The sequence below is a fragment of the Neomonachus schauinslandi genome, chromosome 5 (assembly GCF_002201575.2).
Source record: "Neomonachus schauinslandi chromosome 5, ASM220157v2, whole genome shotgun sequence".
NCBI lineage: Eukaryota > Metazoa > Chordata > Mammalia > Carnivora > Phocidae > Neomonachus > Neomonachus schauinslandi.
Window position 1 is genome coordinate 152,731,895 of NC_058407.1, and position 24,610 is coordinate 152,756,504.

A 24,610-nucleotide genomic window follows, 5' to 3' on the forward strand; every position below is an offset into this window, starting at 1 on the left:
TTGCTCAGAATTAAAGATACAAGTAGACAGTGGAAAGAAGAAATCACGTTTGAAAAAAAAACATCATTGTAACAATTCAGCCACCAGTTATCAGTAGATGCTAACTACGGTCTTTGGGTGAAATAATGTTGGGGCACAAGATGTGGACTGTGGGAACCACAGTGAACTTAACACAACTTGCTCATTGTGAAACTAGACTGTTTCCATGTGGCTCATGAGGCAGGATCAAAGTGAAGGGCATAATATCAGATAGTAACAGATTTTTAAAAAAGAAGAAAAAATAGAGAAGTCTGAACAAATAGAACGCACATCATGAGATGGTAAATGTAAAGCCAAAGAGAAAACAGTCCCATTGAATGCGAATGGACAAAAAGATCCAGATAAAAATCCACAACTTTCTAAACCAGCCAACTGATCAACAAGTGTAAACTTTTGCGGCGCCTGGGTGGCTCAGTCAGTTAAGCGTCTGCCTTCAGCTCAGGTCATGATCCCAGGGACCTGGGATTGAGCCCCACATCGGGCTCCTTGCTTAGCAGGGAGTGGGCTTCTCCCTCTGCCTCTGCCCCTACCCCCACTCATGCTTTTTCTCTCTCTCTGCTCTCTCTTTCAAATAAATAAATGAAATCTTCAAAAAAAACCTGCAAGAAAAATAAAATCCTTGAGTGGCAAATTTTCACATCCCTCTCTCAGCAGCTGATAATAAGCAGCTCCCAAATTAGTAAGGATGCAGGAAATTTGGACAGTTAAACCATCTGAATGTAGAAATAGATACATAATTGTATAAAGTACCTATCATATAGAAGGAGATACAAAATAAATACATAAAATGTATGTATAATTATACATTTAGATATTAGATATGTTAAAAAATAAAACTAATATATTCTCCACTTATGTAAAATGAACATAGAGCTACAGAAATATGTATATATATTATTACATACATTTATACACAGAAATCCATAGGTTATTTTACCAAACAGATAGAGGAAAGTCATTATTTTAAGGACATATCATATGTTTATAGAATTTAACCACGAATTGGACATAAAGCAAGTCTCAATATATTTCAGAAGAGCGAAACCCACAAAGGATGTTCTTTGATCATAATTGCAAATGTGCTAGATCATTGAACAAATGATAACTAACATTTCCACCTATGTTTGGTAATTGAATAGCCTTTTGAACAAAAGTATAAAAGGAAATCTCAAAGGAAAAATCAGTGTGAACTGAATGAAAATGATACTGAATATATGGCATTAAAATAGACCTCTTTCTGTCCTAGGAATTTGCCTTTGGATAGAAAGATTTATGGTGTTCAAATCATCCCATATTAACGGAGAAGGTGTTACACCTTAAACATCTCTAGAAATGCCACTTATCTCTGTCACCTCACTAGGTGTCAGAATGGGGTTTAAATTATGCACATAAATGGAATAATGCCAAGCTGAATCTCATGCTTGATCTGTGTGGGATCTCCATGATGCTTATTAATTTTATTAATTTTTTAAATTTTATTTTATTATGTTAGTCACCATACTATACATCATTAGTTTGTGATGTAGTGATCCACGATTCATTGTTTTCGTATAACACCCAGTGCTCCATGCACTATGTGCTCTCCTTAATACCCATCACTTGGCTAACCCATACCCCCAACCCCACCCCTCTGAAACCCTCAGTTTGTTTCCCAGAGCCCATAGTCTCTCATGGTTCATCTCTCCCTCCAATTTCCCCCCCTTCATTTTTCCCTTCCTTCTCCTAATGTCCTCCATGCTATTCCTTATGTTCCACAACAAAGTGAAACCATATGATAATTGACTTTCTCTGCTTGACTTATTTCACTTAGCATAATCTCCTCCAGTCCCATCCATGTTGATGTAAAAGTTGGGTATTCATCCTTTCTGATGGCTGAGTACTATTCCATTGTATATATGGACCACATCTTCTTTATCCATTCATCTGTTGAAGGGCATCTCAGCTCTTTCCAGAGTTTGACTTTTGTGGACATTGCTGCTATGAACATTGGGGTGCATATGGCCCTTCTTTTCACTACCGCTCTGTCTTTGGGGTAAATACCCAGTAGTGCAATTGCTGAGTCATAGGATAGTTCTATTTTTAACTTTTTGAGGCACCTCCACACTATTTTACAAAGTGACTGTACCAACTTGCATTCCCACCAACAGTGTAAGAGGGTTCCCCTTTCTCCACAACCTCTCCAACATTTATTTCTTGCCTTGTCAATGTTTGCCATTCTAACTGGTGTAAGGTGGTATCTCAATGTGGTTTTGATTTGAATTTCCCTGGTGGATCATGATGATCAACACTTTTTCACGTGTCTGTCAGCCATTTGTATGTCTTCTTCGGAGAAGTGTCTGTTCATGTCTTCTGCCCATTTTTTGACTTGATTATTTGTTTTTTGGGTGTTGAGTTTGAGAAGTTCTTTATAAATCTTGGATACCAGCCCTTTATCTGTAGTGTCATTTGCAAATATCTTCTCCCATTCTGTGGGTTGCCTCTCTGTTTTGTTGACTGTTTCCTTTGTTGTCCAGAAGCTTTTTATCTTGATGAAGTCCCAAAGGTTCATTTTTGCTTTTGTTTCACTAGCCTCTGGAGATGTATCTTGAAAGAAGTTGCTGTGGCTGATGTCAAAGTGGTTACTGCCTATGTTCTCCTCTTGGATTTTGATGGATTCCTGTCTCACAATGAGGTCTTTCATTAAGTCTTCTCAACAGCCTTGCCAGACTCTGTCCAACTTCATGCTCCCTGCGGGGCAGTGGGGGTGGTGGGGGTGGCAGTGGGGAGGAAGATGGTGGAGGAGTAGGGGACCCTATTCCGACTTTTGAGAATTGAGCTGGATACCTACCAGACCACTCTGAACACCCAGGAAATCAGCCTGAGATGTAAGAAGATAGATCTGGATCTCTACAAACAGAATATCACAGGAGGTTCGTTTAGAGGTAAGAAGCGGGGAACCAGGTTTCAAGGTACGAAGCAGGGAACCATGATTCCATGGGCAAATAAACAGATAAATGGAAGGGGGAGGGCGTCTGGCCGTGGGGATCCTACACCGCAGGTGAGCAATAGCCTCGCGCGCTGGGGACGGGGCACAGACTCGCAGACCAGTAGCGGCAGAGAAAGGACTTTAGGGCAGCCCCTGGATGGAAACCCAGAGCGTCGGGGCTGCGTGTGCAAACCGGGGGTGGCTGGTGGTTTTAGAAGCACAAAGGGCAGAGGTGTGCCCTGACCTGGAGGCGAGGACTGGGAATGCTACTGAGGGGCGCACAACCCAGGACTGCAGTTTATAGCAGCACAGACGGAAACGGAGACGGTGTGGCCTGGAGAGCTCACTGAAGAACAGGCTGTGATCTCTCTGCTCTGAGGCAGAGGGTTGGAAATGGGCTCTTCTGCTCTCTCAAAAGAGACGCGGAAAGCCGCCAGTGAACAAAAGCCCCCAGAAAACGGTTTTCACTGAGCCCATCCCCCGCCACAGGTGGGCAGGGCAACTCTGCCCAAACAGGGCTGCCTGAGTAACAGGGTGGGAGACCCCTCCCCCAGAAGACAGGCTGGGAAAACAAGAGGCCAGCAACCCTAAGTCCCTAGAAAACAGGTGCATCTTGCTTGGGTTGTGGTCAATAATTTGGACTCTGCACATTCCCTCAACCACCCGTCAACAGAATGACTAGGAGGAGGAACCCCCCAAATAGGAAAGACTCAGAGATTATGACTTAGGATGCCACCGATATACAAATGGATTCAGATATAAACAAGATGTGGAAGATGGAATTCAGGCTAGCAATTATGAAGACTAGAATGGAGAAATCAATTAATGGCAACATAGAGTCTCTAAGGGCAGAAATGAAAGCTGAATTGGCAGAATTTAAAAATACTATCAATGAGATCTAATCTAATCTAGATAATCTAACAGCTAGGGTAAGCGAGGTAGAAGAACGAATCAGTGACCTGGAAGACCATTTAATGGCTAATTTTAATTCATAAAGTTCATAAGCTTCTCTCTCAAGGGACTTCTGGACAACACCCAGGGAGTGTGGCACCACCAGGAACCTGAGAGAGGGTGAGGAAGAATCAGAGGGAGATAGGGGTCGAGAGAAGAAGGGACAATGAGGAATTGCAAGGAGGAAAGGGGGAGGTGGTCCAGGTGTGTGGAGGGGGAACCATGGGCCAGGGAGGCCCTCCTGTACCAGGGGGTCTTGCTCAAGTTCCAAAACCAGGCGCCAGGTCCTGCAGCCTGGAACTGGCACAGATGCATTGCTGATCTCGACCCAAATTATTCGAGAATAAGGTCCGTGTTCTCCCTCTGGAGCTAGCAATGCACAGCAGGATGGGGGGTTGCTATCCTCATGTCCACTATGGATCCTGATGCAAGATGGTAGGTGGATGGTTTCCAACCCCAAGCATTCGGGGCGCCTGGGTGGCTCAGTCTTTAAGCGTCTGCCTTTGGCTCTGGTCATGATCCCAGGGTGCTGGGATCAAACCCCGCATTGGGATCCCTGCTCAGTGGGAAGCCTGCTTCTCCCTCTCCCACTCCTCCTGCCTGTGTTCCCCCTCTCGCTGTCTCTCTCTGTGTCAAAAAAAATCTTAAAAGAAACAAAAACCAAACAAACAAAACCCAAGCATTCTCTTACATCCAAGCAGAAACGTCATACTTCACCAAGCTTCTTCTAGTTGTGACCAGATGGCAATTAGTATTTGAAGGTAAAATGGGTTCCTTACCAGACTGATGGAAACGATTTCATCCATCTTCCATGTCTAAATCACTTTTCATTGAAAACATTATCTCAGGAGACATGCAGTAATTCATAATGCATGTGTAGCTCCCTCTAGGTTTGCATTTGGACCCTGTCACCTATGTGTCCCCAAACACTTGATTGGCAAAGTCAAAAATACACTGTCACGATCGAGATCATGGTGCTAGATGATGTCTTACATAAATGGAATTTCATATATCCTGACCTCACCAGAAATTATTCTGTTCTTAAGAGGAAGAAGAAAAGAAAAAATAGTGTAATGGGTGTCAGTTTTTTATTTACTACGAACACTTTGGTGGGTAAACACAATTATGTTACTTTGCATTATGTCGATTTGCAGTCTGTATTTTGGAGGGGAGTGGTGCAAGCACTACAAATTATCTAATGACATTGACAAAATTGGTTTCATTCTTCATTGAGGCAGAAAGGAGAAGGAAAAGATTTCTTTGTATTTGAGGCTCTGTCACAACGACCTGTCCCAGTCTAGAGAACAGGCTTGGCGGGACCCGAGCACCTTCAGTGCCTGCAGCTGAGCAGCCATGGCTTTGAGAATTGCAGGGATTCCCAGGGCAGCCGGCAGAGGGTGCGCGCCCATCGCCCCCGGGAGGGGGTGATTTCCCTGCGTGCCCAGCAAAGGCCAGAGGGCAGAGGGCGTGCCCTGGCCAAGGCATTGTCTGAGCCAGGGTGCCTCAGGGCAGGAAAGGCTTCTGCCGCCCCTTGAGGACCCAGCGCCCCTCCGAGAGCCAGGGCTGCGTTGCCAGTAAGTTCTGCAGCCGCCCCGGGGAGAACCTGGGCCCTTTGCAGCAACTTGGTGCCTCCTGAGGTGCGACGGAGAAGCTGCTTTGTTGGCTGAGTGCTGAAGAGGGGGCTCTGGGCGGCTTCCCAGGACATGCTGGTGGGTGAGCAGCACAGTCGCTTGCATTTTCTGAGCTGTTCCCCTGGTTCATTCCTCCTTTTCCCTGAGGGTATTTGAACAAGACCTATTTTACCCAAGTATCCTTGGATTGAGGGGTCCCACGATGCCACATCAGAAATGCTGTGGTGGTTTGTTACAGATGCAGCTTGTTTCTGGGGAGAAATCCTGACCCAAATTCAGAGGAAGGGGAGCCGCATTCAGTTGGGACAGGAATACAGGCACTGCTGACTCTCAGGACCTTCTAGAAGGAGGAGCTGGGATCCCACTTCCCAGGTTCTGCTGGAACCAGAGCCCCAGGTAAAAACACAAACTGCCCTCCAGTTTGTAACCTTAAAGGGAGAAACTCTCAGGGAATTATCAGCAAATGTCGGGTTTCTTTGGAAGGAAAGAGACTTGAATGTAGGCAGAGAAGCTGTGATTAAACCTTAGGCACATTGGAGAATATCAGAGAGGCTCAGTGTTTTCAGGAGGAAAGGGGGCAATTTAGAAGGCTGTTAAGAACTAAAAGTCCATTGGAGGCATCTGGGAGTTAAAGTGTTGTGGCTTCTCATGGGTGAGTCCTGTTGGAGGAGGTGGGTGGGGGGTGGGGGGGTGGGGATGGAGAGATGAGAATAGAGTTCTGCTAGCGGGAATAATGGAGTATCCATGTGTCAGGTCAAGTCCATGTCTTCCTGTTGGGTCCCCAGTTTATTTGGAGTGGTAGCGTGTGAGAGCTCCCCCTGCCCAAACCTCCTGCCTCTGTTTTGTGACATTTCCCGTTATGACTTACCACATTTCCCCCTTCTGAGCAAGATTTGCCTTGATGAGCGAAACAAGTCAGTCAGAGAAGGACAAATACTATATGATTTCCGTCATTTGTGGACTTTATGAAATAAAACATATGAGCAAAGAGAAGAAAAAAGAGGCTAACTAAGAAACAGACTCTTAACTATAGAAAAGAAACCGATGGTTTTCAGAGGGGAGGTGGCTGGGGGGATGGGTTCAGTAGGTGGTGGGGATTAAGTCATGCAGTTGTGATGAACGCCAGGTTTGCCTGGAAGTGTTGAGTCACTAGATTGTACACCTGAAATGAATATAACACTGTATATTAACTAATTGTAATTTAAATAAAAAAGAAGTTTCCTTGGAGGAATTTCTGACCAACAGCCAAGTTCTTTGGATTTAGTGGTTTTGCGTTTCAGTGCCAGCAAAAGGCCTTTTTCTGGTTGGCATGGCTCCTCTCGGAGGGAACGTGCATCGCAGTTGTAAATGACTTAAGTGACACTTGAGGCAAAGGGAGAGTTAGAAGGGAGAAACTCGGGTGCCTGGGTGGCTCAGTTGGTTGGGCCACTGCCTTCGGCTCAGGTCATGATCCTGGAGTCCCAGGATCGAGTCCTGCATCGGACTCCCTGCTCAGCAGGGAGTCTGCTTCTCCCTCTGACCCTCCCCCTTCTCATGCTCTCTCTCTCTCTCTCTCAAATAAATAAATAAAATCTTTAAAAAAAAAAAAAAAGAAGGGAGAAACTCTCACATACTTCCTGTGTGACGTCTGTGTCTGCTCAAGATTGAGACCAGTGAGCCAGCATCACCTCACTGGGGACAGTGTTTGTACAAAGGATTGAGCGACAGCAAGTACAGAACCAAAGCCACAGGACAATTCCAACCCATATATCGGTTCTAAACCAGGACCGTAGGTCTTTAAGTAGCCAACTGAAATCTCCATTGGCACTTGTTGGACTGAAGGAAGAAAAGGGTTCTCCCTATGAAGGCAAACCCGGAGTCCTGTATGCCTCCTGGAAGTGTCCTCCCCCAGTGGCTAGGAGCAAAATATCAAATACTGCGGGAATGCACTGAATGAAATCACTGAGCACATTTGGGAACATAGAGTACACTGAAGAACATGAAGCAATAGTTAGAGAACTTGTTGCAAGAATAGGAATACTTCCGGGACATTTCAAAACTATTGTTTTTTCAAAAGAACTTTAGAACTATATGGGTTATCAGTAGTGATCTGTTATGTTGTAAATTCAGAAACCATGCATTTGGATTAGAATCAGGATTCAGTTAATAGTTTAGGTAAAAGAAAGACTTGAATTCTGAACCTTCTAAACCTCTAGAAATGCTCACAAGATCAAAATGAGGCTATTTTTTTATTATGTTAATCACCATACAATGCAATCATTAGTTTTTGATGTAGTGTTCCATGATTCATTGTTTGCATATAACACCCACTGCTCCATGCAGAACGTGTCCAAAATGAGGCTATTTCTGAAAAGGTTATAATCCAAAGAGGTCTCCTCCTTTTGCAAGAAACTGGGATATGCAGAAAATGGCATGTTCTTTGCACAAAAGAGGTAGAAGGAGTGACAGTGAGAAAAGGAATGCAGGCCTGGTCTGGACATGTGGGGAAAGCTGTCTCCCCAGATGTTTTCTATTTCAATTTGGGAAGTATTTACCTTCTTGTCACCAGATGGTGTACTGGTCCAGTCAGGGTTTGGTGCCTTCTTTAAATATGTCCCATGGACCCAAGAGTCCATTCCCTGGGATTTGGCAGCACAAGGTTTGGTTAGCAGTATGTGATAAGGGCCTCTCAAGGGAGGTTGAAGAGAATCTCTGTGGAGGTGTCTTTTCCAATAGAGAGACTTTCCAGGTTGCAAGGTGTGATGGTCAAGGTAAGTGTCCCCTGGGAGTAGACTGTGAAAAGACTGCTCTGCTACAACATGGTTAGTTTTAATAGAAGCAACTAGATGTTTGCATTATTGAAATATATCCCCTTTTCCCACCTGTGGGTCAAAAGGGGCAGTGGTCGAATGCATGGATGTCCAGTGACTGTCTCCAAGGGTGAGAGTCTGAGTTCCAAAGGGGGTGGGCTTGAGATTTCGAAGGAGTAACGGCAATGCCTTTGGCCCAGGTAGTTGGAAGATCTTTGCACATTTAGCTCATTGAGTCCCCAGGATTGCCATTATTGCATTGGACCATCTGTGAAGATAGGGGTTAGTAATGTACAATGAAAGTGTTGTAAAACTGGCCGAACATCACAAATGGGGTGAGGTCCCTGCACGGTAGAGTGGGTTTTCTGGTCACTGTGGAGTTCAAGAGGGCTCCCCTGGGAGGGATAATTTTTTGGAGAGCCTTTATTCAGTCTACCACACTGGGCTTAGCCTTGGGACTTCATTCATTAAAGGATCAAGGAGCCCTGTTGATGTCTGAGCCCATGAGAGATACTCTCTTCCGGATATCATATGGGGTACCAATGAACTCTGAAGGTGAAAAATGTCTATGTCTGATCACTGTCATCAACAAGCAACATTTAGGCAGAGACTTCACTAAACCCAATTCCTGTTGCCATCAACTGACATTCACAAAGGTACAAGCAGGCAAAGTTTATGTTCAAACCAGTCAGCAACACTGTCTCAAAATTATTTCCAAATGAGATCATGTCAGGACAGACACCTTGTAGTGGCTAGCGTATAGTCAATGCTCAATAAAAGCCAGGAGTTTGAAGGATTTCTCATAATCTAATCAATGAGTTGAGACTTGAGATATGATTCCCTTGGCTGTCTTTTGCCAGGATGCCAGGCTATATCCAGCTACGCCACAAGAGTCAAGCATGCCAATATTCCAGTCTACTTGAAAATCATGAGAGACTCTGATAATAGGCCATTGAGCCGTATGGATCTTGATATCATCAGCTCCAAGAATAATCCGCTAATGTGCTGGGGCTTAGCACTGAACCGTAAGAGGAAGTTGCTCCTGCATTTCCTCTCTCCCCTCCCCGCTGTGTCTTTTAAACTGCTGTTGCTTTAACCACAGGTTGTCCAGAGAAACATCAACTCTCCTCCCACAGGATTATGATCCTCCCAACTGTGCACCAGAGACTCGGGACTATAATGGCATAGATGCCACCAAAAGAAAAGAAGGAAGGAACCAATTTTTTTGGCAGATACGGAACTGAGTCTTTGTGAAGAAGCTGAAGGCCTTTCTGGATCAATAATAACATTTTCTGGTAAGGAAAAAATGCACGTGGTAACATGGAAGTGATTCTAGTAAATGAGAAGTTGTAAGAGTGTGTTTAAATGCAGAGAACAGAGCACTAAGAGTCCCATCGTCTTGCCATAATTGGATAACTGCTGATTCAACCCTGGATAAATGTCCCTTTGACAGGAAAATGGACTGTTCTACTTTACAAAGGTTGATAGAAATATAGCAAAAATCTGTGATAGCATTTCCTTGCATTGGCTTTGAAGACAACAAATGCAGGCTGGAATTTGTGCTGCATGCTCCATGAACGGCTTTTGTTATTTATTTCCCTCTCACCGCCTCAGTCACTTTATAGGTAAAACAAAATGCCTGGGGGTGCCTGGGTGGCTCACTCTGTTAAGTGCCTGCACTTTTGATTTTGGCTCAGGTCACGATCTCAGGGTTATGATCTCAGAATTGTGAGATCAAGCCCCACATCGGGCTTGTCAGCCTAGCCTAGGGCCCGCTTAGGATTCTCTCTCTCTTCCCTCTGCACCCCCATCCCACTCCACTCATGCTCTCTTTTGCTCTCTCTCTCTCTAAAAAAATTTAAAACAAAATGCCTGCCTGTGAAGGGTGTTGAGATAATGAAACAAGATACTGCATAAAAAACACAGTGCTGAGTGCACACCAATTGCTCAAACATCTTTCCACTGGTAAAGTTTCCCTTAACACACTGGAAATCACTAAGACTTTAGAAATCACCTACTTAAATTCTCTCACTTTTACAGATATCTTTGGGAAATATTTTGTTAAACATGTGTATATATAAATTTCTACTTAGATAATGTCTTGACCTCAAAGAGTCAGTGATTCTCAGATTTGACCCTGGAATCATATGAACTTCCCACAGGATCCAAAGTCAGGAAATGGCTGTGTTCAATGCAAAATGGTGGATCTTCAGAGTTTTATGGTCTCCCTAAAGGCCTATCTGTACAAATTTACCCAGAAAATCAATAGTAGACCAAAGAGATAGAAAGAAGAAATGTTACTGGCAAAAAAATTTTACAGTTTAATTGAAAAATCTTACTCTGTGATATCTTGATTAGTATTTTATTAGTAATGATTGTGTTTGCATGTGTAAGATCTATTCACTGATTATGCACATAATGCAGATAATGCTGAAGTGTATATTCAGATTAGATCTATTTTATGATATTTAGTTTTAGATTTATTGGCATGTTAATTTGATGATATGGCAAATTTATCTATGGAGGTATGGGAAATCAGAACAACTCATGAAAACATCATTTTTCAGTTTGGAGGAGAAAAGGAAGGAGATTTGCATTAAAAACTATCTGCTCTATTATCTGCGCTCTTCTCCTTAGGAAGCAAGAATGTTCCAGGTGTCCCATGTTTTGATAATCTTTCCAATTGATCATTAAACTGGGACCAAGAAAGGTCAAAATGATGGAAGTGAAGACTAGAATGCTTCAGACTGATGGGGGCTGAGTTCAACCCCAAGAGCCAGGAGCACAGTGACAGGGCATTAAAAGAGGCAAAAATAAGCCACCAAAATATTGGTGGCTCCAATCCAATAGCTTTTCTAATTTCTTTGGATATCAAACAGTGAAAGCCTTCTGCCATAAACAGTTGTGAAGTTTGATTTTTAACATGCAACGTTTACTGAGTCCTAGCTACCCAGCAGGCACTGTGCTAAGGTGCTCACTTAAACCCCACAATTAACCAATGAAGAAGATACTACCATTACTCTCATTGCACAGATGAAATGGAACTTGGAGATACTAAGCAACTTGGCAAAGGGCATCCAGAGAGGCAAGTGTGGATGCAAGTATGTGTGTTGCATATGTGCATATACACACGTGCACACGTGTGGGTGTGGGTGGGTGGGTGGGTGGGTGTATGTGTGTGTGTTTAGGAGAGAAGTTGGGTCTCACTTTCAGCAAAATGCTAAATCATAAGCATGGCCCCCACTACTTTCCCTCTCCCCACCCTTCTCTCCTCTTGCTACCTCCACCATACTTGCCCAGGTGGTCCCTCTTCTTTCTTCCTTGACATAATGGAGAATTTAATACCAATGGTATGGCCAGAAATAGCTCTTCCTGGGCTACGGTAAATTGCACTTGCACCAAATGGGCCTCTTGCTTCTCCAGACGTCACTCTGAGCAGTAAAGAAGGCTTGACAACAACAATGATGGGATGGTACACCCTGCACCCTTTGTTCTGCTGTTTATGTTATCACCATGCGGCAGACTCAGGCACCCTTTGCACCTGCGGAGTTTTCCATCCCATACAAGGCAACTAAATAGGACTGGAAGGCAAAAAGATAAGGGTATTCATCTTCAGCAAGAAACCCTTATTGAAGAAGGCAACACAAAGGAGGCTGAATAGCAGAGAGGTTGAGTACGCAAGCTCTGAGGTCAGGCCATACAGGTGGAAACCTGGCCTCTGCCACTATGAGATGGATGACCTTGGTCAAGTTGCTTAAGTCTACAGAGGTCTCAGTTTTCCCATCTGTAAAATAGAGATAATAATGGCACCAACCTCACAAGCTTGTCATGAATGCTAAATGATATCAGGAATGCAGAATGCCTGGTCTACAGCAAGCACTGAAAAACACTGGCTTCTGTTATTGAAGACAGCTCTGTAAGTCATGTTAAGTAATAAGAATGAAATACACAGGCTCTACCCACACCATCTAGGTAGGTTAGGGAGACAAGGCACATATATTGAAAACAATTAATAATATAAGGTAGAAAACTGTCACGTGAGGAATACTGGTGCATATTATGGAAATTCAGAGGAAATAACAGTATTATTTAAAAAAATGTTAAATTACAGATGGCAGTAGGAAGGTGACTTTACCAATGTCACAAAGCTAGTTTTGAAAGAGTCCAGAGTAAAGTCCAGGTCTCCTGATTCATGAAGTAAAACTATTTCATGAACCTAAGCCACTAGGGTACTAATGAAAATAATCTTAACAAAAGCATTAGTTAACACTTTGAAGGTACTGTCTACATGCTGGGCATTTTACACACATTATCTTATTAAATCCTCATAATAACCCTAGGAGACAGATATTATATTCCTCCCCCATTTTACAGATGAGAAAATTGAGGTGCATGAAGGGTAAGTGATTTCTTAATCACTTAAAGTTGCTGAGCCAGGACTTAAGGTTCCTAACCAATTATAATGAAGAACTGAGGGGAAAGGAAGGCAGGAAAGCCGGAAGGAAGGGGAATGACAGACTAAATCCTAGAGCTAGAAATGGACATTCAAGAAAAGTGAGTGGACTGCTTTTACTGGAAGAGTAAATTCAAGGAGAGGAGTTAGAAAATATAGTAGAATCAAGTATGAAGCAGACAGAAGCAGGGCTTGGATGTCCATTGTGGCAGCAAATACTCTGTCTATTGTTTGGTTGGGGGAGAGGGTAGGGACAGAAGATGGGAGCTTGACAGTTCTATAGTTGTTAGTTTTGTTTTGTTTTTAAGAATAATCTGATCATAGACAGAATGAAGAGGAAGAGGCCCGTGGCAGGGAGACTGGTGAGGGCTGACTGCCACAGCTCCAAAGAAGAATGGGTCTTTGCCAGGTGTTCCCCAACTTCCTGGGTGGGGGGGGGGCACACAGCCACAATCCACTTCCCAATCTCACCACAGAGCATCCAAAGAAACTAACGCTCTCCACTCATCTCTCCCCACAGGCTGCAGAACTTCCACATCCATATCAGTTGACAAAGCCCTTTGGGAATCATGATTTTTTTCCGATACCAGACATTCAGATTCATCTGGCTTGCCAAGCCAACTGGCCGGTACCTTCACAAAGATCATCAGCTTTGGGCGCCTCTGACTCTTGCTGACTTTGAAGCCATAAATCGCTGTGAGAAGTCACTGCCTAAGAACTTTAACTTTGCTGGGGATGTGCTGGACCAGTGGTCCCAAAAGGAGAAGGTATGACATGACAGGCTTCTGTTAGATGCTTGGCATCCACGTATATCTCAGGCTTCCATTTCCTTGTTCCGTGGTCCATTTGCCACTCTTAATTCAGTTCTTTCATCCCTCTTGGTTACCTTTGTTTGTTTTCCCCTTGCCCTCCGCTCTCCCCAGGCAAGATCTTTAATCCACAACTCCACATGCTGTCTTTCTCTGGATCCTCCTCAGTCCCCCTTATGGTGATTACTTAGAGAGTCCTGCCTCTTTTCCTTCATTTTCTCCAAGTCCCATGCAGTAGCTCTTTGCTCTCCATTCATCGGTTTGGGCTGGTCACAGGCTTATCCAAAAAGCAGTAATTTGAGCTTTTTTTTTTTTTAATTTATTCATTTTTTAATTTTTTTTATTATGTTCAGTTAGCCACTGTATAGTACATCATAAGTTTTTGATGTAGTGTTCAGTGATTCATTAGTTGCATGTAACACCCAGTGCTCATCACAACATGTGCTCTCCTTAATACCCATCACCCTGTTACCCCATCCCTGCACCCTCCTCCCCTCTGAAACCCTCAGTTTGTTTCCCGGGATCCGTAGTCTCTCATGGTTCGTCTCCCTCTCTGATTTCTCCCCCTTCAGATTTCCCTCCCTTCCCCTATGGTCCTCCGTGCTATCGTTTATGTTCCACATATGAGTGAAATGATATGATAATTGTCTTTCTCTGCTTGACTTACTTCACTTAGCATAATCCCCTCCAGTTCCATCCATGTCAATGCAAATGGTGGGGATTCATCCTTTCTGATGGCTTAATAATATTCCATTGTATATATGTACCACATCTTGTTTATCCATTCATCTGTTGAAAGGCATCCCTGCTTCTTATCTTATCCACAGTTTGGCTATTGTGGACATTGCTACTATTTTAAAATAATAGTCATCACTGGCGTGATTAGGAGAGAATCCAACATTGAAAAGAATAAAGCAAAAAGCCTTGAGTGTTTGCAGTGTAGCCGCAGGTCAAATCCCTGCTTACTGACCCCACCCCATGCCGGGCACTGAGCTAGATACTTACCCATCAGTGCTTACCAAAATTCACTGCAAGGACCTGTGCCTCAGAAGATATACAGGGTTTCAAATAATGTTGAATCAATCTTTCCTATTAAACTGAGAGGACAGTCTTCCTTTAAATCCATTTACATCTTTAACAGCTCTCTTATACTTGCTAAATTCTCTTTTGAACAAAAGAGGAGGTAAAAGTTGAAAATCTCTGGGCATATTTTGTTTTTAATATATTTATTTTTCAGTAACCTATTTTTAACAAACGGTACTGGTTCTCCAATTATGGTGACGAGTAAATACATTTTCCTTCTTAAGTAAATGTGTACAAGAAAAGTGAGTGAATGTAAAGAAAAATACAAAGAACAATAACACAGGTGTGGGGAGGGGGTGGGGGGATGGGTTAGCCCAGCGATGGGTATTAAGGAGGGCACGTATTGAATGGAGCACTGGGTGTTATACGCTAACAATGAATCATGGAACACTATATCAAAACCTAATGATGTATGGTGCCCAACATAATAAAATAAAATAAAAAGAAAGAAAGAAAGAATGAAAAGGTAAGCCACAGACTTGGAAACCATATTTGTAGAACAGATATCAGATAAGGGACTTGTATCCAGACTATATCCTTAAGTCTCAAAATTCATTAATAAGAAAATAAACCAATACATGAGCAAAAGAGTTGAATCACCACTTCATTAGAGCACACGTAAAGATGCTTAACATCAGCGGTCATTAGGGAAATGCAAATTAAAGTCACAATTATACTACTGCATACTTCTTAAAATGCTAAAAAGGGTGACCATGTCAAGTGTTAGCAACTGTAACTATTTCACTGTTGGTGCAAATGTAAAATGATACAGCCACTTTTGGGCGCCTGGGTGGCTCAGTTGGTTAAGCGACTGCCTTCGGCTCAGGTCATGATCCTGGAGTCCCGGGATCGAGTCCCGCATCGGGCTCCCTGCTCGGCAGGGGGTCTGCTTCTCCCTCTGACCCTCCCCCGTCTCATGTGCTCTCTGTCTCTCTCATTCTCTCTGTCTCAGATAAATAAATAAAATCTTTAAAAAAAAAAATGATACAGCCACTTTAGAAAACAGTTTGGCAGTTAAAAGTGTTAAACCCACAAAAAAAAAAAAAAAGAACAATAGCACAGGTGTAGACAGATCTGGCAAAAATAGTGATACTCCAATGACTAAAGATTGAGGAATACTGACGTATATTATTTCATCAAATCCCCATCACCAACCTGGGGGGTTGCAGATAAGGAAATTAACCTCAGAGAAGTTAAGCTCCTTATCCAAGGTCACCAGTCCCAAGGGTACAGGAAGCAGCCCCTGATCTTAGGGGGCTTATACCCACAGGGGCAGGGCCTATGATACAGTGTAATGGAGTCATCTGGCATTTGAGCACCCTGCTGCAGAAACACAGAGAAGTCAGAGAGGAGAAAAAGAGGAGCCTGAGGAAACCTTCACAGAGGAAGTAAAATGGAAATTGAGTTTTGAAATAGTTTCCAACCAGGAAAGGTAAAAGGAGCATTCCAGATATTCCAGATAGGGGAAGAAAGGAGGAGTAAATTTTTTTCCCAGGTAACACATAAAGCAAAGAGGTTTTGCAGCATAGACAGTGTACTCTGTAGAATCATATGAGAAGTTTCCTCCGAAATCAGTCCCTTGATGAACCTCCCCCAAAGGCCCCACCATCTTGTTCTTTGTTACCTATGAAACCCATACTTCAGCCTTTTGGGTTAAAAAAAAAAAAATGTTAAGTTCCTAATCAACCTTAATACAAAAATTGGGGTTATTTGGATGGAACAGAATCTAACTTAATCAAGAAAAAAATTTATTGGACATGGGAGCACTCATAAAACTGGGTTGCAAACTGGACAGTCAGTCTCAGCAAGACCAGGGAACCAGGACAGCTTCCTGGGGTATGTAAGCACCAAAGGCCCATACACAGGTTTTTTTTCAACCACATGCTATCTTTTGGTTCTTCTCAGAAAACTCAAAGTCCGAGAGAGAAGGTCTGACTCGCCCAACGTGGGTCACATGCCACCCACTGCTGGGTGGACAGTTACCCTGATGGGTTGTCTCACCTAGGCTGTATTCGATAGGAGAGGAGTAGTTCCACCAAAGACAAACTGGGGTGCTATTACCAGAGTCCACCAGCGTGGGTGCTGAGGGGAAGTAATGGCAGATGTGTCCCATCTATTTGGTAGACCAGTCATGTAAGCTTTGTTCTTTCCCATGTGCCCATGGCCAGACAGGAGAGAGACCAGCCAACCCAGCCCTGTGGTGGGTGAATGGCAAAGGGGACGAAGTGAAATGGAGCTTTGAAGAACTGGGCTTCTTGTCCCGAAAGGCTGCCAATGTACTCACCAAGCCCTGCGGCCTAAAGAGAGGAGACCGAGTGGCCGTGATCCTGCCCCGTATCCCAGAGTGGTGGCTTATAAATGTGGCTTGTATGCGAACAGGTCAGTGCCAATATTTAACACTTCCTTTTAAAAAAAGATTTATTTGGGCACCTGGGTGGCTCAGTCGTTACGTGTGTGCCTTCGGCTCAGGTCATGATCCCAGGGTGCTGGGATCGAGCCCCACATCAGACTCCCTGCTCCGCGGGAAGTCTGCTTCTCCCTCTCCCACTCCCCCTGCTTGTGTTCCTTCTCTCGCTGTGTCTCTCTCTGTCAAATAAATAAATAAAATCTTAAAAAAAAAAAAGATTTATTTATTCATTTATTCATTTTATTCACATGCAAGTGTGCATGTGTAGGCAGGGGGAGGGGAGGGAAAGGGAGAGAGAATCTCAAGCAGACCCTGCACTGAGCACAGAGCCAGACTTGGGGCTCCACCTCACCACCCTGAGCTCATGACCAAGGGTCAGATACTCAACCGACTGTGCCACCGGGTGCCCCAATATTTAACATTTCTAAATCATGCAGAAACAGAATGAAATTTGAGGTTTTTCTGAATTGTTACGCTTACAAAGAACAGAAAAATAAGAGTTGAGATGAAGAACAACCATGATGGAATAATAATAACAACTATTATTATTAAGAGGTGGGTATTGCAAAAAAAAAAAAAAAAGAGGTTTGCAGGAGAGGAAACTGAGGTTCAGAGATGTTAAGAACTTGTCCGAAGTCACACAGCTAGAAAGCTATGCAGTTGAGATGTATTTATTTATTTTTAAAGATTTTATTTATTTGTTTTTTGAGAGAGAGGGGAGAGGGGCAGAGGTAGAGGGAGAGAGAGATCTCAGCATGGAGCCCGATGGAGGGCTTGATCCCACAACTGTGAGATCAGGATCTGAGCTGAAATCAAGAGTCAGACGCTTAACCAACTGAGCCACCCAGGCGCCCCGCAATTGGGATTTAAACACAACGCTCTATCAAAGCAAGTGTGGATAATAATGCCTCTTGGCAGAGCTTGTTATGATGTATTTATCTAGATGATCCAGAATTTACTTTCTTGAATATATTTGGATTCTCCCTGATATGAAAATACTAAAGGAAGAAAAAGCATTTTAGAATGTAAGGACTTAGGGGCGCCTGGGAGGCTCAGTCATTAAGCATCTGCCTTCGGCTCAGGTCATGATCCCAGGGTCCTTGGATCGGGCCCCGCATCGGGCTCCCTGCTCCCCGGGAAGCCTGCTTCTCCCTCTCCCACTCCCCCTGCTTGTGTTCCCTCTCTCACGTGTCTCTCTCTCTGTCAAATAAATAAATAAAATCTTTAAAAAAAATTGTTTAAAAAAAAAAAAAGAATGTAAGGATTTATAAGAATATGACTGTGGATCCCAGTTGGAAAACCTCTGCCTCTTTCTAGGCAAAAAGATTAATGTATTCAATGACACATTTTCTACCGAAGTAGTAATTTATAATATACCCCAAATAAAAATTCCACAGTATTGTTTTCCCCTCTAGGACAGAGGTTGGCAAAAACCATGGCCTATGGGTTGGCCACCTATTTTCATAAATAAAGTTTTAAAGTTTTAGTGGGATACAGTCATGCTTGCTCATTTACATATTGTCTATGGCTCTTTTTGCTCCACAATAGCAGAATTATTAATTGAGACAGAGATGGAATGGCCCACAAAGCCTAACATATTTACTATCTGGCCCTTTACTGAAAAAGTTTGCCAATTCCTACTCCAGAGCATGATATAAATGTTTATAAATCAATTAAAAATAAATAAGAATACCAAAGGAAAAACTACTGTAGAGAACACAAAGATGTTTGTTACAATATCATTAATAAGAGAAAAAAAATGGAAACAACTATATAGAAATGATTAAATAAATCATGACTTAGCTAACAAAGTTTAGTAGAGGTATATTCACTGCTGGTTGAAATGATGATACCTCAACCTGATGGGATATCATTAAAAAGACCAATTATAAGGATTTCATAATGGTGTTGAGAAATGATCTTACTGCCAATATTAAATTTTTTAAAAAGCAATAGATAAAATTCTTTTTGCTTCAGTATAAAAAGAAACTTGGAAATGTGAAACCAATTGTGGGTTGAAAGGAGATTAAAAGTGGTTTGTCATTAAAAATGTACTCAACATTACTTAACATAATTTAAGCAATTTGGGAAATGCCAAGATTAAAAACAAACCCATAAGCTGAATGGTCAAAACATTCAGTTAATTAAATGTTAAGCAAGCAGCTGAGGATTGTTTTCTAATTCAGAGTTATTAAATCTTCTGAGTGAATACTGAGATGCTTTGTATTGTACCATGTGGCAAAATATTTTGCTTTTGCTGTAAAGTGTATACGGTCTGAAATCCACCAGCGAGAACTTTTCCTTAACCCCCACTCTATCCACTGAACACATTCATATCACAAATCTACTAAGAGTACTAATAATTTCTGAGCCATTAAGAACAAGTGTTTGTGGGATGACTGGATGGCTCAGTCGGATAAGCGTCTGCCTTCAGCTCAGGTCATGATCCCAGGGGTCTGGGATCGAATCCCGCATCCGCTGCTCAAGCCTGCTTCTCCCTCTTGCCTACCGCTCCCCCTACTTGTGCTCTCTCTCTCTCTCTAACAAATAAAGTAATAATCTTAAAAAAAAAAAAAAAGAGCAAGTGTTTGCAAAATAAGTATTTTTATATAGAGTGTACTATCTGAGATCCAGTTAGGTATTTTCTTAGTTAACTTCCTTAATGTCATATATACATATATATATATTCATTTTACCAAGAGGTGATGACATGTGAGAGGTTTTAAGATATACACAATGAGTATAGTCTCCTTTCTAGGAATTCAAATCCACATCTCCCCATTTCACTGACTAGGAAACTCACCAAGAAATGAGCACGGGTCTTGGGAGTCTAGGAGATGTATCTTTGAATCCTGGTTCTGCCGCTTACTGACTTTGTGACCCTTGGGCTCATTGTCATCTATATACTGGGGTTGATTTTGAGTGAGATAGCAGACACATAATAAGTGCTCAATAAATGGTAGTGGCTATTTGTGATGCCTTACATACAGTTCTCTTTCCTTCACTGATTCACTTTAGAAAGAGCAAACCACCTTCCCTCTGTCTTTCATCTAATTCTCCCATATATGCTCTTCTCATAAGGAACTGGTATTTTAAAATCAGGCCCATCTCAGGCCAGTGTTTAGAATGGAGTGAAAAGTGGGATAAACTAAGCATCTCCAAAGGAGTGTAGGCAAACTTTGACGATTCCAAACCACTGGGAAGACCCAGGTTTGAGGGCTGACTCTGCCACTCACTGGCTATGACTCAATCTCATATTCCAACAGCATGGACCTACATGGTTGCTTAGGACAGTGGCCTCCAGGCTCTTCTGATCACATAATCTATCAATAAAGTTATTTGGGATACACATCCTCCCATCTGGATATAATTATTTTTATTGTTCTTCTGTACAATAGAGCATGCATATTATAAAATATACATAAAATGAGATTAAAACATAAAGAATACTATTATCTCAAAATTTTTTTAAATTCTAATTTTTCTTCTCATCTTCAGTGGATTACCTTGCAGAACTCACTTTGGAGACCATTGGTTCAGAAGATTGAGTAAGATAATGTTCCTGAAAATTTCTAATGAGCTGTAAAGTGTTATTTAAGTACTACATAATGATGATTCAAATGTCCCACAAAAATGTTACATAATAATAGCCCACCATTATAATGCCTACTATATGCCAGACACTTACTATTATTTTCCCCATTTTACAGATAAGGAAAGGAAGGCACAGAGAGATCAAGTAACATGCTCAAGGTCAAAAGCTAGTAAGTCACAAGGACAGAATTAGACCCAAGGATTATCAGACTGAAGCCACTGCTCTAAGGATCTCCCAGTGACCAGGGTCCTGTGGGATGTCCCTGGGGACCAAGACAGGAGTGGCCAAAGGCTGTATTCCCCACCCAAGCACAAAGCCTGTTTCCATAGTCCATAATCTCACCTAAGGGACAAGAGTTCTGTTTCAGGGGCACCTGGGTGGCTCAGTTGTTAAGCGTCTGCCTTCGGCTCAGGTCATGATCCCAGGCTCCTGGGATTGAGCCCCGCATTGGGCTCCCTGCTCGAGGGAAGCCTGCTTCTCCCTCTCCTACTCCCCCTGCTTGTGTTCCCTCTCTCGCTGTCTCTCTCTGTGTCAAATAAATAAATAAAAATCTTAAAAAAAGAAAAAAAAAGAGTTCTGTTTCAGCTCAGGGCTTTCTCTCTTTCCCAGGGCTGGTCTTCATGCCAGGAACAACCCAGCTGAGAGCAAAAGACATTCTCTATCGGCTGCGAGCATCCAAGGCCAAGTGTATTGTGGCCAGTGAGGAGGTGGTCCCGGCAGTGGAGTCCATTGTGTCAGAATGTCCCGACTTGAAGACCAAACTCCTGGTGTCTCCATGCAGCCAGAATGGGTGGCTCAGCTTCCAGGAATTATTTCAGTGAGTGTTTTCTCTTGCCTCATCTGCAGTACCAGCGGTAACATCAATTGCAACTGTATCTCAGAGTCTCCTTGCCTCCAAGGACTTAGCAATACTGTCTGTTGATCCAGACTCCTTCCCATAAAAGAATCACCTAATAGAAGATTTGACTTGGAGGATGAAGGAGGGAGTCAAGGTTGATCTGCTTTTTAACATGGGTGACTGAATGGGTGGGTAATATCAGCTGGAGAAAGAATTTAAAGTTGGACATAATTAAGATTGAGGGGTCTGTGAACATCCAAATGTCTAGCAGGTGGTAGATACATGATTCTCAGACTCAAGGACTTAAGATACAAATCTGGAAGTCATCAACATATAATCAGTTCTGAAAAATGCAGAAATATAAAACTGAGGTGTCCAAAGAAAGTCAGTCAGACAATGACATCATTACTTGAAAATCTCCTTATCACCCACAGATTATAATGTGTCCTCTTTTGGTAAAAGAAAAAAGAAATTTAAAGTCTTACATTAAAGGTTTCCACACTGGATTGAGAAGCATTAAAAATAATAGTGGTTTTTTTCCCCACAGTATTAGATATTGTGAAGAAATCCCTCTTTCTCCAGCCCCCACACACCAACTTCACCATATATACATATATACAAACACATACACACACACATACACACACACACACATCCCTTGAACATAATTTGATGCTCTTTATTGACTGCTGAATTATAGCATATCTTTAAAAATAATTATTGAGGGGTGCCTGTCTGGCTCAGTTGATAAAGCATGTGATTCTCCCAGTCGCCCATGTTAAAAAGCAGATCAGCCTTGCCTCCTTCCTTCATCCTCCAAGTCCAATCAATCTCCAAGTCCTGCTAGCTTTTTACTTTGCCTCCTTCCCTCCACCCCATTCACCAGGGCACAGATTCCTCTAGCCATTCTGACAGGTGTGAAGTGGTATCTCATTGTGGTTTTGATTTGTATTAAGGAAACATTTTCCAGAAAGCCTTTAAATCTCATTGACTGTAACTGTATGTGAGCCCATTCCTAAATCAGTCTCTGGCATGAGAATTACCACAAATGGCTTAGGATTATCAAGATTCACCCCCTGGAACTATATAAGGAACAGTCTCCCCTAAAGCATATAACTGCCTGATACCAGAACAAAATCAGAGTTTTATTAGTGCAAGGAAGTGCAATTGGATGCTATATGGTAAGCACCTAACTGTGTCTGCCAGTGATGCAGATGTTGAATAAAAAGTATGAAAAAGTTTGATTCAAATGCCAAAAGATCTTCCTTTAAATCGTAAAAACTACTGAAATGTTAATAAACAGTTCACAAAGACTCATGACTGATTTTTTTAAAAATTACAGATGAAAAAAAAGCACTTAGAAAAAAATGTTTAAGTAAATAAAATACACATCCTTTTGTCATTGATATTGAAAGTCATCTTGGCTATCAATGTGGCCTGTGCAGAGGTGGTGCTTAAAAAGAGAGAGAAATGAGTTGTTAAAGCTTAGCACTGATCTGCAAAATCCCTTTAAGAATTATTGAGAAATTCCTCTCAAGGAGGCTTTGGATTAGGTTTTGTTCTATTAACTGTTTTCTGGTATCCAGAGGGCACAAGTAGCAGAGAAAAAAAAAACATATATATATATATATATATATACACATACATATGTGTATACATATATATAATCTCAGAGTTAAACTGGTGTGCCATCTTCAGCCACCATGTTGGGTTGGGACCCATATTTTACAGATCCACCTCTGCAGAGCACAGCTGTGTGGAGACAGGAAGTCAAGAACCAATGGCCATTTATTTCACCAGTGGGACCACAGGCTCTCCCAAGATGGCCCAGCACTCTCAGAGCAGCCTCGGAATTGGCTACACCCTCTGTGGAAGGTAGAGAAAAAAACCATTTTTGCTAAACTCTCCCCTGAGATGCCAACATGTATATCCAACTGGCTAGCTGACACCTCCACTTGGATGACTATTAGATTTCTCCAGTGTAACATCTACAAAACAGAATCCACGATGCCCCTGCCCAGCCTCAGTTCAGTAAATGGCAACATCTCACCAACTGATCAAGCAAGAATTTATGGGTTAAATAGGTGATGGGGATTAAGGAATGCACTTGTGTGGTGAGTGCAGGGTGATACACAGGAACCAACTTTGACCCCATCTCCACAACAGCATGCCTGGTTCCTTCTCATTGCCAAGTAAATTCACCCACCCAGAAAGGCCTTCCCAGGTACCCTAAAACTATCACTTCACCCTGTTTTATTTACATCAGAGCATGTATTACTATTTGAAATTATGATACTGATCTATATTCTTACTCATTTTATTGTGTGCTTATCTGCTGTCTGTCTTGCTAAAGTAAGAGCAGATATCTGGTCTATCTCACTCACTGTGCTAGGGAAAACAGTGCCTAGCATATATTTGCACAATAAATATTTGTTGCATCCATGAACAAACTCAGAACATCATGTCAAACCCAGCCTTCCTCTCTACTTTCAGATTACCTAGGATTCTGAGAAAGTCCTCTAACAAAAGTGGGAGATAGAATCACTCATCCTGCCTTTGGGCTTCTTTTGACCCTTCTCTGTAGCCATTGAGATTCTGGCCAGTTCTCGAAGATTCCAGTTTGTTTGCTTTTCTGTTTTGTTTTGTTTTGTTTTGGGGCTTTTTGGTCTGTCTTGTTGCTTCTTCACATCATTTAGGTATTGGCTAGACCTGAAGTCCTCAGATATCATATGGAATATATCTGACACTGGCTGGATCAAGGCTGCCATTGGCAGTGTGTTTTCATCCTGGCTTCAGGGAGCCTGTGTCTTTGTACATCGGATGGCCCAGTTTGACACCGATACCTTCCTAGACGTAAGTCATGGTTTCTTGCTACATCTTTCCCTTGTCTCCCTCCCCCACCCCCAAACCCCTGCCAAAACCACAAAAGAATGATTCTTCAGAATATATTTTCCTGGACTTGTGGAAATCATTCCTTTTTAATAAATTAAGTCTTGGGCGCCTGGGTGGCTCAGTTGGTTAAGCGACTGCCTTCAGCTCAGGTCATGATC

The 24,610-nt window shown here is 42.4% G+C and overlaps 1 protein-coding gene across 1 annotated transcript in view; it reads left to right on the top strand.

Moving 5' to 3' along the window:
• Positions 1-5,445: 5,445 nt before the first annotated feature.
• Positions 5,446-24,610, top strand: part of LOC110582264 (acyl-coenzyme A synthetase ACSM4, mitochondrial) — a 29,339-nt gene continuing 10,174 nt past the window's right edge. The window contains exons 1-7 of the mRNA XM_044915082.1: positions 5,446-5,668; positions 9,478-9,670; positions 13,349-13,595; positions 16,889-17,099; positions 21,332-21,539; positions 23,292-23,435; positions 24,257-24,413. Of these exons, the coding sequence (XP_044771017.1) occupies positions 13,398-13,595; positions 16,889-17,099; positions 21,332-21,539; positions 23,292-23,435; positions 24,257-24,413 (918 nt within the window). The 5' untranslated portion in view covers positions 5,446-5,668; positions 9,478-9,670; positions 13,349-13,397. The remainder of the gene's footprint in view (positions 5,669-9,477; positions 9,671-13,348; positions 13,596-16,888; positions 17,100-21,331; positions 21,540-23,291; positions 23,436-24,256; positions 24,414-24,610) is intronic.